Here is a 13365-nt window from a genome sequence, read left to right as displayed (position 1 = left end):
TTGAGACTCCAACTAAAAATCTTATCTACTTAAAAATAATTGTAATATATAGTGGAAATATATGTAACTTTGTATTTTCCCAAGTCTCCTGTAAATCTGTTATCATATTTTCATAATTTAAAAAATAAAAATGGAGAAAAAATAGATCTTGGTAAAGTGGTATATGGCAACTACACCTCTGCTTAGTTTTTCTATAGACTAAGAAACTGCTCAAAAAGTCTGTTAATTTCAAAAATACACCTTGGAATATATAAGGTAGGCACTATCAGAACATGATTTTACCGTATGACTGCCTATGACTTACCTTGCTTGTCTACAATGACTCAGCAGGTAAGGAGATGAGAGGAGCTTAGAACTATTGTCTTTTGAACCACAAAAGTGAGTATTATCCTATACCCACTGAATATTGATTCTATTCATTGGCATTCAGTTGCGTGTAGCCTTAAACTATGAAAGTTTTCTGAAAGTGCTCAAAGTTTCAATAAAGGCAATACTACTAACCAGTCCATCCTAAAGGAGATCAGTCCTGGGATGTTCACTGGAAGGACTGATGCTAAAGGTGAAACTCCGATACTTTGGCCACCTCATGCGAAGAGTTAACTCATTGGAAAAGACCCTGATGCTGGGAGGGATTGGGGGCAGGAGGAGAAGGGGATGACAGAGGATGAGATGGCTGGATGGCATCACGGACTCGATGGACATGAGTTTGAGTGAACTCCGGGAGCTGGTGATGGACAGGGAGGCCTGGCGTGCTGCAATTCATGGGATTGCAAAGAGTCGGACACGACTGAGCAAGTGAACTGAACTGAACCGAACTGAACTGAAGGTTTGTTTTAAACCAAAGAAACTTGAGGTATCAAAATAGAAATTTACCAGTGAACCAACAGGTGGCAGTATAACATGGTGTTCTTGAATTTTAAAATAATTTGATTAACAGGGTGGCAGAAGTCGTTCAAAGTGGAAAGAAGGTGGAGGTAGAAGGTGGACAAAGTGAGGGACGGGTAGGGAATGGAAAGAAGAGAGGAGAGAGCAAGAGGAAGGAATTCTGAAGGAGCCAAAATTGCAATAGTCCTTATTCATTCCCCCCAAATTCACCCCTGGAAGTCTTAGAGTCCAGTCTGATTCACATGCTGGGGGGACTGTCATCTTTCATGGTGTTAACACAGTAATAGTGTAGCAGCTGATGGCTGTATCCATATCTCTGTTAACTAGACTGTGAGATACTTGAGGACAGGAAACATGTTCATTTTTGAATGCTCTCAAACCAGTGCCTAAACTAGTCTGACACAGAATAGGAATAAAATAAACATCGATGGGTGAATGAATATATGAATGATAGATATCTGGCGATTTATCGTGCCATCTGCTCTAACCTTTCCCAGCCACCTTTGGGAAGAAAAGTCCTGTCATCTTCTTTTCTAATGAAAAGTTGTTTCTCACTTTGTATCTCATAAGTCATCTAGGGAAAATTTATCATTTTCCTTTAATGACATTAAAATAAAAGTCATTAGGATGAGCACGCAAATCAAGCAGGAGGCAACAGTAGTGTTGGAATGGTTTGGTCCTGAGGGAGAGAAGCTATCTATGAAGTCCAACCATGTGCTACATAAACGATAGACTTTGCATAGATTCTTATCTGACCCTTACAACAGTAGTATGAACAAATTATTGTTATTAAGTCCTCTTGTAGGTGAGAAAATGAGAATGAGAAAAGTTAATTTGTCCAGAAACACTAACAGGTGCAACCTGATCTTTCTTCTTTCCTTCCTTCCTTCTTTTTTTTAACTAACATTAGACAAAGGTTTATTACCCACTGAGTCCCAGAGGGGTTAAAAACTTATTTAAGGTCATGCAGTGAGAAAGAGGCAGAGGACTCAAATCTGGTCTCTAGGACTTGAGAATTCTTGTCCTTTATTAAAGTGCATTTTTCCATTACAAATCTTTTTTCAGACTTTGGGAACCTCATTTCATGTTCCTGCTCTCCTTCCAATCAACATCACATTATGGCAAGCTAGTAGCTACACTTTTGAATAGCAAGGGACACAGTGTTTCTACCAACCTACCAACCTGGAGTCATTTCTCCAGTCTGGACTTGCTAACTCTCCCCCCACCAGCTCTTCCTGAAACTTTTGGCTAGTGTAATTGACACCAGGGACTTGGAAAGCCAGGCTTGTGCTCTGAACTTCCAGCAGCAGTCCCAGGTTTTGTCAACAAGCTGAGAGCATCCTATCTGAGAGGATTCATGCCCAATCAGAAGATGAACAGAAGGTATTTTATGAGAGAACAGTCGGTATTAGCCTACCACAGTCATCCAGAAATAGCCGGATATGATGGCGTTGAAGGCCTAAAATGCCATATGTCACTTAGAATCACATTCTCATTTTAACAGTGCTATTTTTGATGCACGGTAGATAAGCCTGAAAGCAAATACACGAAAATGCTAACAGAAGGAATATGGATACTTGATGTTGGGGCAGTGAGATGATGAGTAATATTTTTCTTTTATTTGTCAAAATTTTGACAGTGTGGTTTTAGTACCTTTAAAAATGAAACATGAAAATTTATCTTTTTAAAAGCATTTTTCTCTCTGATGAAAGAGCTAGAGAGGACAGATGAAACATGGGCAGGTGAAACAACATAGACCAGATTCCCAAATTCTGGATTTATCTTCCTACAGACTTTTCTGCAGTGGATTGGAAAAGAGCTGCAATTACATTGCTGTTGTTCAGTCACTACGTTGTGTCTGACTCTTTGCGACCCCATCGACTGTACCCCGCCAGGCTCCTCTGTCCATGAAATTCTCCAGGCAAGAATACTGGAGTGGGTTTCCATTTCCTTCTCCAGGGGATCTTCCCCACCCAGGGGTCCATCCCAGGTCTCCTACATTGTAGGCAGGTTCTTACCACTGAGCCACCAGGGCAGCTACATAGCAAGGACTAAATTTATTCACTAGATCACGATTTCTGGTGATAAAGGGAAATGGTTCACAGGAATGGCCTAGGAGGTGGAAATAGAGCAGAAATCAAATGTGTCCTCAGCTGCACAACTGCAGAAGTAATCCCTCCACCCCGGACCAGCAGTGCAGCTGGCTAGTGCTTCCAGGTTCCCCCTGGGCTCCTGTAGCTGCCATCATAGTAGTTGGCCTCTAGGGGCGCTCTTCTCCATTTTGCAAAACCGCTCTCTGCCTTCCAGGAGACAGTCTCAAAATCCTCCTCTTTTCCCCCAGTCTTTTAGCAGAAATAAAGGCAGAATTACTGTTAAAAATATAAAAGCACATTTACTAGAAAACCGAAGGGAAAGCAAATTCATGGAAATAAATGATATAAGGGAGAACAGATTCTTTTATCTTAATGTAGCAAATCTAACCACAGACCTGCTTTCTGAGAGTCCAGATTATAACATTTTTTTCTAAGCCTAGACTGCTGTGGATGCTGAATGAGTCCGTCAGAGCCTCTCAGCTGAGGGACCTGTTCTGCACCTGCCAGGTCTGAGGAGAAGCTCAGCCTTCACACCTCTCTGGAGGTAGCTAGCTAATCCCAGTGGGTTCAGGCAGCTTTGAAAGGCCCAGTCCTTCTCACACTTCTGGTTTTCCTTGATCTCCTGGGAAAGAAAGACCCAGAATTCAGCCTCTGGATTTAGGCCTTCCTATGTCAACCTCACAGAAAACTTCCTCTGCCTTTTCTGGAAGGCTGGAGATCCATACATCTCCCTGTCTTGTCCCATCATTTGAAGCATCTCAAGGCTCAGTTTCTCCCACCTGAGTGGCATCCTTGACACTCATACTTTCTGGGCATCTTAATCTCCATCATTCTAATCTACTGTCCCAGTAAGCATACTTGTCCATCTGTGTTTCCCCAGTTTGTTCGATACAATCACCATACCTGTGTCTTTGGCTAATATCATCCCTGATTCTCACAAATTGACAAAAGGCCACAAACAGCAAATGGCTTTGGGGAGGATTACCTCATGTCTGCTGTCCCATCAGGCAAGCAGAAGACTGTATCCTTGCCATCCTTCAGAGCCTCCAACCCCCAACCTCTGCCTCCCCACCTGGACTTTCCCTTCATCTCTGTTCTTCATCTGAGAGCTCTCTCTGACTGAAGACTCCTTTGCAGGGCAGAGATAATTGACACGCTCTGAACCCAAAGAATGTTCCAGCCAGCCTTTCCTCAGGTACCCACTCCCCCGATTGCTTCAGATACTCTCTGGACCCCCTCCTCAGGGAGTAATCTTGCAGAATTCTACCCATTACAGTTTTACAATATCAAAATCCCTTAACCGTATAGAAACAATAACACACAGGAGAAGAGGGGGGTTGAATCACTCACACATGCTCTTATGGGAAAGCAGGCAGCTCTCTCCCTGGTTAAGAAAAATATGGGTCTCCACCCCACCACAAAAAAAAAAAAAAGAGAAAAATCCCAGGATGCCCCAGAATGCAGTTTCTTTTCTTCATGACGTGTTGTAAAGCACGTCAGCTGCTCCTTGTTGCTGTGCAGATCACCCAACATCGGGTCACTGAGACAGACGGCGGCACTGGCTCACACCGCTGATAGGATTAGGAGCTGGTGCTTTGTCAGCCCTGACTGAATCTGAGGGAGCCCCCAGCATACGCAGGTGAGCTGAGAGGCCGACCGAGCGAATGAATGTGGGGGACTGGGAGGTATCTCGGTTGAATGGTGCAGACTTTTTTTTCCTCTCTGTGGCCGTGCATTTGTATATTTGTATGGTCTTTTCTGTGAAGTTTGCAGTCTGGGGGCTTCCTGTCAAGAAAAACCTGTCCTTTATGACTTATCTGGTTTCAGGGATTGACGACATGCACATCATAGGATTTGGGGGGGGGGCTCAAATAAGATTATACATGTGTGAGAGCTCTGAAAATAGAAAGTTGTGTGCACATGAAAGGTATGAATCATTTAATTACAAATTTCACATAAGCCAAGCAGCAATTAATTTAACCCAGATTTGGGGACATAATTACATAAACACATCCCTTGTCTCCCAATCTGCCGTACCCTATCTCCCCTGTTCTTCCTAGGTCTGGGCAGGGGTATTATGTATAATCTCGAAGAATTCCAACCTTCGAAGTAGTTACTTTCTAAAAAAATCAGCATTCTAGTCATTTCTAAAGGAAAAGCCACAAAATTCGAAAACCAGAGAATAAGTATTGAAGTAGAGGATATTTTTGAGCAGATCAGAGCTGACTATATTATACTGTATTAGATTATCTCTCTTTGATGGTATGATCCTAGTGTTATAAGACACTTCTCTTAATGACGTGAGAAACACTTGAGTGAAATTAAAGGCAAGACAGATACTAGCATTTGTAAAACTTGCCTTTTAGAACAGCATAAAAACAGGCTTGGGTTCCAAAAGTACAGAGCTAAGAGGCGTTTGAACACTAAATCACCAGCCTTTCCCTTAGCAGGGTTGCTATGGTGACAACAGGGCTACAGCACAGCCTCTCAAGGCCCGCACTTCTGCAGTAAAAGGCTTTCACTGAACACATGTTGGATTTTTTTAAGGCACACACCCCATCATCAAATACAAAGACATACTGGAGGCAGCTTTATCTGAGTCATTTTCTAAACAGAAGTTGTATCTATGTTCTTTATCTTGTACTGTTGGGCCCCTTAAGGGGTTAGAGAATTCATTCATTCATGATTCATTTGACTGTTAAATATGGAGTGCCTACGGTGTCGGGTGGAGAAGGAGATGGTAACCCACTCCAGTATTCTTGCCTGGAGAATTCCATGCACAGAGGAGCCTGGCAGGCAAGAGTCCATGGGGTCACAAAGGATCAGACACAACTGAGCGACTGTCACTCATGGCGTCAGGACCTGTACTAGGCACTGCCTACATCCCTGGTGAAGACAGACAAATAAGTAGGGGATTCTGATACAAAATCATAACAGCTCTTCCCAGGTGAATTGCATACAGGTGTCCTGGAAATATGTAAGGACTTATCTTTTGGGGAGATCAAGGGAGGTTTCCTGGAAGAAGGTGTTTCTAAAGTGAAACTTAATGGATCTTTAGGAGTTGAGGAGGATGGGTAGTGGGGTACAAGAAATGCTCTAGACAAAGGGACCAACTGTATGCAGTAGTCTAGAGGGAAAAGAGAACACGATACTTCCTGAGAACTGCAAGTGCTACAATTTGAGGGGTGTCCATTTGTATGTGGAGGGGGAGTGGCAGGGGCAGTGGATGGAGGGGGTGGTAGTGGGAGGATTGGTGAGGGGAGGGGGGATCTCAGAAGAGCAGTGGAGAGAAATGAGATGGGAGATGTACACAAAGCCAGACCAGGAAAGGCCTTTATGCCACATTCAGGACTTTGAGTATTACTTAGAGGACAACTGGGAAATCAGTAATGAGTTGTAATGAAGAAGCATGGCTAGAAAGGCCTTGTGGAAAAATTGCAAAACTGGCAAGAGAGGAATGAGAGGCAAAGTTGGAAGGAAAACAACTTCAGTTAGACCACTATTGTAATAATCCAGGACATTTGTGGTTTAGTCTCTAAGTGAAGATAATGCGATCAAACAGAGGCTAGAAGTAATCAGTTTCAAGACATTATTTCTAGGGTAGCATGAAGATCATTTGTGGTTTCTGCTATTTGGGGGCCATAGGAAGGAGAAGTCAAGAATGTGAAATTCTGACTTGGACAACTCAGTGGAAGGTGTTTCTGCTTTTACACTTCCAGATTTAATTCTCAAGAGGGACCTCAGAAACACCTTAACAGTTCAATCCTATCTCACAGTGTATGTCCTTGGGCTCATAATTCAGGCTCATAATTGTAGGAATTCTGGAATGTCACTTTCCTGAAGCCCATATCTGAGACAGCTATGAGCTGTATAAAAGTATGAATTAATCACCTCTCCGTGACAAAATAAAAAATCTTAAGATCAACTTCACTGCTTAAGAGAGCTAAGTAGATTGAAAAGACACGAAGATGTATGTAATAAAACTTCTTTATGGATATAGAGGAGGCAAATTGATTTCACTAATCCTCTGATTTCAAGCTCTTTCTAGACTCACTGTACATTCCTGGACTTGAAAGTTGAAGACTCAGAAAAAATGCTTTTTAGAGGACAAACAAGATGGTTCAGGTTCAGATACCATCTTTAAGGACCATCGTCCTCCCGTCCTCCCTAACACTGGGTGTAGCAATCAAACTGTTCTCTATCCACATTGCTATTTATAATATTCTCCAATTCTGAAATAAAGGGCCTCTAAATTATTATATGCAGACTCGCATTATCAGATAAAACTGAAGTGTAATAAATTAAGGCCCACACGATGGATGATCCCTATTGGAAGTCCTCAGTTGGACAGGTTTTAGAGCTTTTTTTGGAACATATTTGTCTTTCTCAAATGCTTTTTCTATCACGTAAGAGGATGCGGCAAATACTGAATGGAAGAGCTGGAGGAGACCTCACTGCCCTTTGGAAAGTTCTGTTCAGACAGTAGGTACAGCTGTTTTGTTTTTTTTTTTAATCCTCCTAGCTACACTTGCCTGGAAAATCCCATGGACGGAGCAGCCTGGTAGGCTGCAGTCGATGGGGTGGCGAAGAGTCGGATACGACTGAGCGACTTCACTTTCACTTTTCCCTTTCATGCACTGGAGAAGGAAATGGCAATCCACTCCGGTGTTCTTGCCTGGAGAATCCCAGGGACCGGGAGCCTGGTGGGCTGCCGTCTGTGGGGTCGCACAGAGTCGGATACGACTGAAGCGACGTAGCAGCAGCAGCAGCAGCAGCTACACTTGACGAGGCTGTTATTATTATTATCCCTCAAATTTAACGAGCATAAACTTTTAGTTCAGAGAGGTCAAGAACTTTAGGCATATAAGCACTTCGCTAGAAGCGAGAGGCGTGCCGCCCTGAACCGGTTTTCTGAGTTCGAGTGAGGCGTCGCCAGAGCCGCGCGCCGGGCACTGACTCCCGGCGGGGGGGCGGCGGTGGTTCGGAGCTGAAGAGGGGGCAGCCCGGCTTCCCTAGCCAGCCGTTCCCTCCCTGCGGCTGCGCCGCGCCGCCAACGCCAGGCCCTTCTGATGCAAACCCCCTGAGGAGGAGCGCAGCCTCCGAGATCCTGGAACCCAGATGCTGTGTTACGCCTGCAGCACTGGCTTGCCAGGGGTCCGGGTGGAGGGCGGCCCACCCCCTTTCTCCGGCGAGGTAATTGTGCGGGAAGCTGGACACGGACAGAAAACCTGGAGGGCAGGGAGGGGCCGCCAGGCAAAACTTTCCCTTAGTACAGGTTGGCTCTCCGTGATGTCACAGCTCTTCTGGGTTCTTCTCTCCCACGTGCACCCCTTTCGAACCCCATACCAGGTGCCCAAAGGGGGGTGTTGGGCTTCTCCGGGCTGAAGATGCTCCGAGCCTCTGTCCGCGACCCCTCTTATGGTCCGGCTCGGCAGAGCGGGAGAGGCGCGCTGATCTGGGAGGAGAACCCGCGGCCAAGTCGGGCAGGCGGGGCGCGCCGAGGAGCCTTGTCGGGGGCCGGCAGGTGAGGGAGGTCCGGGGAGAGGGCGGCGCGACAGCAGCCGCGGTGGCACCACGTGTCCGGCCGGGGCGGGGCGGCGGGGCGCGCCCTCGGAGCCCAGCGCCAGCGGCGGCGGCGGCGCGTCGGCCCCGCAGCAGCGGCCGCCCGCGGCGCGCTCCGGCTCAGCGTAGTCTCCTCGCCCCCGGTGCCCGCAGGTGCCACCTCCTGGACGGCGGCAGCGGCGGCGCGAGGAGCCGGCAGGCGGCAGCGCGATGGGACCCCTTCGGGAGACCAAGGTAAGGAGGGCACGTCCGGAGGGCTCGATGGCTGTGTCAGCGAGCGCCGGAGGGAGAGGAGAGGTGGGCACTGCGGGGAGGGACGCGGATCAGGTGAGAGCTGGAGGGATGACCTTTAGGGTTGCGGTGGACGGGGACACCGAGGTGGCGGGCGCAATAAGAAAGCAGGGGACTGTCGCCCAGGTGATGAGATCCGAGGCCCGGGAGATGGGGAGGTAGTACGGTGTTTGGAGGGTTGACACTGAGGATTAAAAAAATGGACTCCGAAGGGTTAATCCCATTCCCTGAAATTGGAGATTGGGGATCTAGCTCTCAATCGTCGTCCTCCGTGTGTGATGTGACTAAAAAGGATTTGATATGCTGGTGACTGAGAAATAAGAACTCCAGCATTGGTTCTGGGTCCGCCTGGTGCCCAGCGGAGCGGCTGGCGTGTGATACCTGCCGGGTGACAGCACAGATTCCAGGCTGGGTGCGGCTCTCACCCCTGGATAGGGCGGGTGCCTGAGCGACCTCGGGAGTTACCCGCGGCTGGGACTTTCCCTTCAATTCCTGCACTGTGAGGGCCTCTCAGAGGTGTTTACTTTGGCAGCGACCCTTCCTGGTAAGCCTCGTGGAAATGAGCAGGAGGTCATGTTTCCACAGTGTTCGTTACCTAATCCAAAGCCCTTTTTCAGTTGCAGAGGTTGGAGGGAGCGGTGGGTTTTTTTCTGCAGAGAGCCGGTCCTGGGAGTCCATTTTAATAGGGAAGGGTGGGGGTGACCCCGACCGACCAGCTCTTGACTGCAGGCTCCCGTTTGCTTCTAGGTGATGTGCAGCAGTCTTGGCTGAGCATCTCTGCCTCTTTTAGCTTCAGTTTCCTCATCTGTAAATAGGGACGCAAATTAGTGTTCTCTCCGTGGCCTCTGTTGTCGGAAAAATTAAACAAAATGATGGCTGGCAAAGCACTTTAAAAATGGGAAAATATTACTGAAATACTGCTTTGGGGCATTTTCAAAGCCCTCTGCACTTGATGCTGTGTTTTGAAGGAGAGAGAGAGGGAGAAAAAATGTCTTCATTTGAGTGTCCTGTAAAGAAACAAAAGCTAAACATGATGAGAAAGGCGGAGCCATCTTACCCGGTATTGAATTTTTGTTTGCTTTTCTGTTGGCAACAAGCCTTGTGTACCAGGATATTAATGAATAATTAAAATCCTGGCCGGAAGAGGAGGTGCATTTGAAAGATAAGGCTGCATGATCTATCTAGGGAAACTGTTTCAGGTATAGGGGGTCTGCTTTGTCAGGAGACAGGAAAACAGAAGTCAGATTGTCACAGCTAATTCAGGGAAAGCAAAATGGAAGTCTGGAGGAAATCAAGTAATAATCAGAGTGTGCTGCGAGTTATAAAGAGCCTTTGAGAGAGCTGAAAGCTTGAATGTGCTAGGAAAAGCCAGAATGGCAAGGTGAGTTAGACATGAGAGAAAGGAATAGCCTTCCTGCTAGCAGCTGAAAGTGTGTGTGTGTGTGTGTGTGTGTGTGTATACACATCCATGCTGCAGCGTGTGATCTTCAATAAATTAGAAAGCTTAGCTTAGTAGGAGAGTTTTGGAGCTCATTTTAGATACTGAAACAAGGACTGCTCTGTGAAGATTTAATATTCAGAAATGTGGCTCCGCAGACACTGAGCCCAGAAGGAGCAGACTGGAGTTGAGAGGGGGCAACAAGTGTCCTTTTGTTTTCTCTCTGATGTCCGATTTGGAGAAGGAGCTGAGAGTCCAGCGTCATGAGAAGGAGATTGCCCGAAGCCGGATTCCCCGCTTGATTCTTCGGCCCCATCTGCCTCAGCAACAGCACAAGGTGTCCCCAGCCTCTGAGTCTCCTTTCTCGGAGGAAGAGAGCAGAGAGTTCAACCCCAGCAGCTCTGGGCGCTCAGCGAGGACCGTGAGCAGCAACAGCTTCTGCTCAGGTACGATACCCACGGGAACGAAGGCAGGAAGTGAGTACACTGCGGGTGCGTTGTGAGTGGACCTGGAACGGGCCCCTTAGAGTCTCCGAGCAGATGTCTGTTATTAGGATGAATAGTACGAGGCTGCATCTTTTTGACTCTTAACCTAGGGATACAGCAGTTTCGAATGGTTCAACCCGATGGAATTTCATCCCTGTTTTTATGTTATTCTAGGTGATAATTTTCTATGTGAAATCTTAACTTCTTTTTTCTATGACTGTAAAATATATTTCTTGGTTAAATCTGGAAAACGTAGCTTACATTTCATGCAAGCAATCTTTGTAAGCCTAGGTACTTCTGTTTCTGAAATTCCCAAAGATAAAGCAAGTCCTAATGAATGAGGTCAAGATCAAGGTGGGTTATATCCCAGTACTGGCTTGACCTTGTATTTTAGAGGGAAAGAAGACAGGCTTTGAACTTGCAGGCCTGGCGTTTCTACGAACCCTTACAAGGTGTTGGACCTTGGGTAAATTGCTTAACCTCCTTAAGCCTCAGTTGTTACATCCATAAAATGGGTTGATAATACCTACCTTGTAGAGTAGCTGAGAGGTTGAAAGAGACTACATATTTAAATGTATTCCTATAACAGGGCCTGCCCTGCAGAGGTGCTTGAGAAATGATGGTTCTTAATATAAGAACATATATCAGATTTGATACATGTCTAAGGAAGTTTCCTTAGAGCTGTGAGCATATTTGGTAAAGGCACAGATCCCTGCCTACCTCCTAGAGGGGCTGCAATTATCGCTCAACAGAGTCTATCATACAAATTGAAGCACGTGACCTAGAAGGACTTATATTCTTTGAGAAGCATTAGGAATTGGAGTAAAATTTAAAGGAGTGACTGTCTTATGATTCATGAAGAATGTTTCACAAAGGGTAATTCTTAGAATTTATTTAGGGAAAATGTAATCTGAAGATTAACACATGCATGAAAAGGGACAGATGAATCAAGGTGCTATGATTAATGCCCTAATTAAGCAGAATACAATATTCCATTGTAGTTAGTACCTCTGATTACATTTTCAGGGATTTTAGAAGTGTAGCTTTAGATTTATTATATATTTTCACAAAATAATTCTACCTAGTACATAAGTTGTATATTAGAAATACTGTGCTGCCTATTTTTAAATCCTTTTCTCCACAATGCCTCAGGTTGTTTGATTTTGAAAATATTATATCAAAATATTATATTTTAAAACTAATTATGCTGAATCCAGTGTAAAATGGAGACCCACTGATGGTTTGCTTGACATTCTCCCAGGAAGAAAACAAAAGGAAAACTACTGGAGCTGTAAAGATTCCTGGAACTCAAAGTGGCGTTTGCAGAATGTAATTCTGTTTACTTTCACTCCCTTTCCAAGCTCAGAAATCACTCTTGCTGAACGTGGATGAACCCAGGGGACTATCATTTCATACTGACACAGCTTTGTTTGCGTAACTCAATTCCACATTTATTCCTGAAATTCTCTCCACATCATCACCTTCTCTCTGACTGACTTTAGCATGAGCAGTGTTACCAGCAAAAAAGAAAAAGTTGGTCAAAGCAAAAGAAAGAGCCCCAGACAGATCTTAAAAAATATATTTGGCAAACAGATAAAATTGTTAATTTCAGCCATAAATCATTCTTTCCAAGACCCATTTCCTGGATCAACCTTCTTCCCAGGAGTCCTGTCTCCCACTAAGGCCATAATGCTATACATGAAAATCAAAAGTAAATATTGATCCTTGTGCCATTAACTAGCTGAGAATTGAGTGGCTCGAGCGTCTAATGACCGGTGTCTATAAACCTACCTTTTGATCTTCAGTCTTGCATCCTGCCTCCAGATAAGACTCTCTCTGTTCTGGGGTCTCATCTTCCTGCTTGGCAGTTCCCCAAGGTTTGGGTTGGTGCCTTGTCATTCTTTACTTTCCTCTCCTAAGAGCCTGGTAAAACCCCATGATGGCTTTTGAGTGCTGTGCTGACTAAAACTGACAGGAGCAAGGTCTTTGGTGGGGGGCGGGGGGGGCGCGTGTTAATGATGCTTTCAGAGGTCAGTTGGTGAAAGAGAAATAAATGGGTTTAGTACTATGGGGAGTATTAAAGCTGCAGGCAGTGAAGTTGAGAATGTAAAACACGTCCAACCAGCAGGGGGAAATAGCTTGTTTTAATCCAGCCACTTTAATGCTGAAACCACAAAATATGTTGGTTATCATGGCAGTGAAGTGAGAGACCAAAGTACATGCAAATTGTAAAAATACCATCCGTTGCTACAATGAAACTCAAATAATATAGAAATATCTGTTACTACCATCACTTCCTAACTTTACTATGATCATTCTACATTAGTTTGTTTTCTTTATTATAAATCATCACCTTTCACTAACAAGAAAGAGGGATTCTTATAATCTTCTAGTCAAATGAGAGAGAATGCTGTTGCTCTATCACAATGCAATTTAATTTGAAAATTACAGTTTTAAAACTGCAAACTAGATTCTCTCCCTAAATCTGTAGCAAAGGCTGTATAAATTATGGAGAGCATCATATATCCTAAGATACTCAGTTTTTTAAAGAATAGTGCACTGAGTTTATATAAAGTTCAATTTACTTATTATAAAGGATTCTCCTTTATTT

At 45.0% G+C, this 13365-nt stretch overlaps 1 protein-coding gene across 7 annotated transcripts in view; it reads left to right on the top strand.

Moving 5' to 3' along the window:
- SYBU (syntabulin) overlaps nucleotides 4481-13365 on the top strand; it is an 89378-nt gene continuing 80493 nt past the window's right edge. For 2 of the 7 annotated variants that reach the window (XM_018058357.1, XM_018058355.1), the window contains exons 1-3: nucleotides 7948-8171; nucleotides 8694-8774; nucleotides 10514-10715. In XM_018058357.1, coding sequence (XP_017913846.1) covers nucleotides 8097-8171; nucleotides 8694-8774; nucleotides 10514-10715 — 358 coding nt within the window. In that variant the 5' untranslated portion in view covers nucleotides 7948-8096. The other 5 variants (XM_018058356.1, XM_018058354.1, XM_018058358.1 and 2 more) reach the window with 4 other exon arrangements.

The sequence above is a fragment of the Capra hircus genome, chromosome 14 (assembly GCF_001704415.2).
Source record: "Capra hircus breed San Clemente chromosome 14, ASM170441v1, whole genome shotgun sequence".
Lineage (NCBI taxonomy): Eukaryota > Metazoa > Chordata > Mammalia > Artiodactyla > Bovidae > Capra > Capra hircus.
Note: the sequence above shows the minus strand (reverse complement) of the source record. Positions and strands in the feature narration are given on the sequence as shown.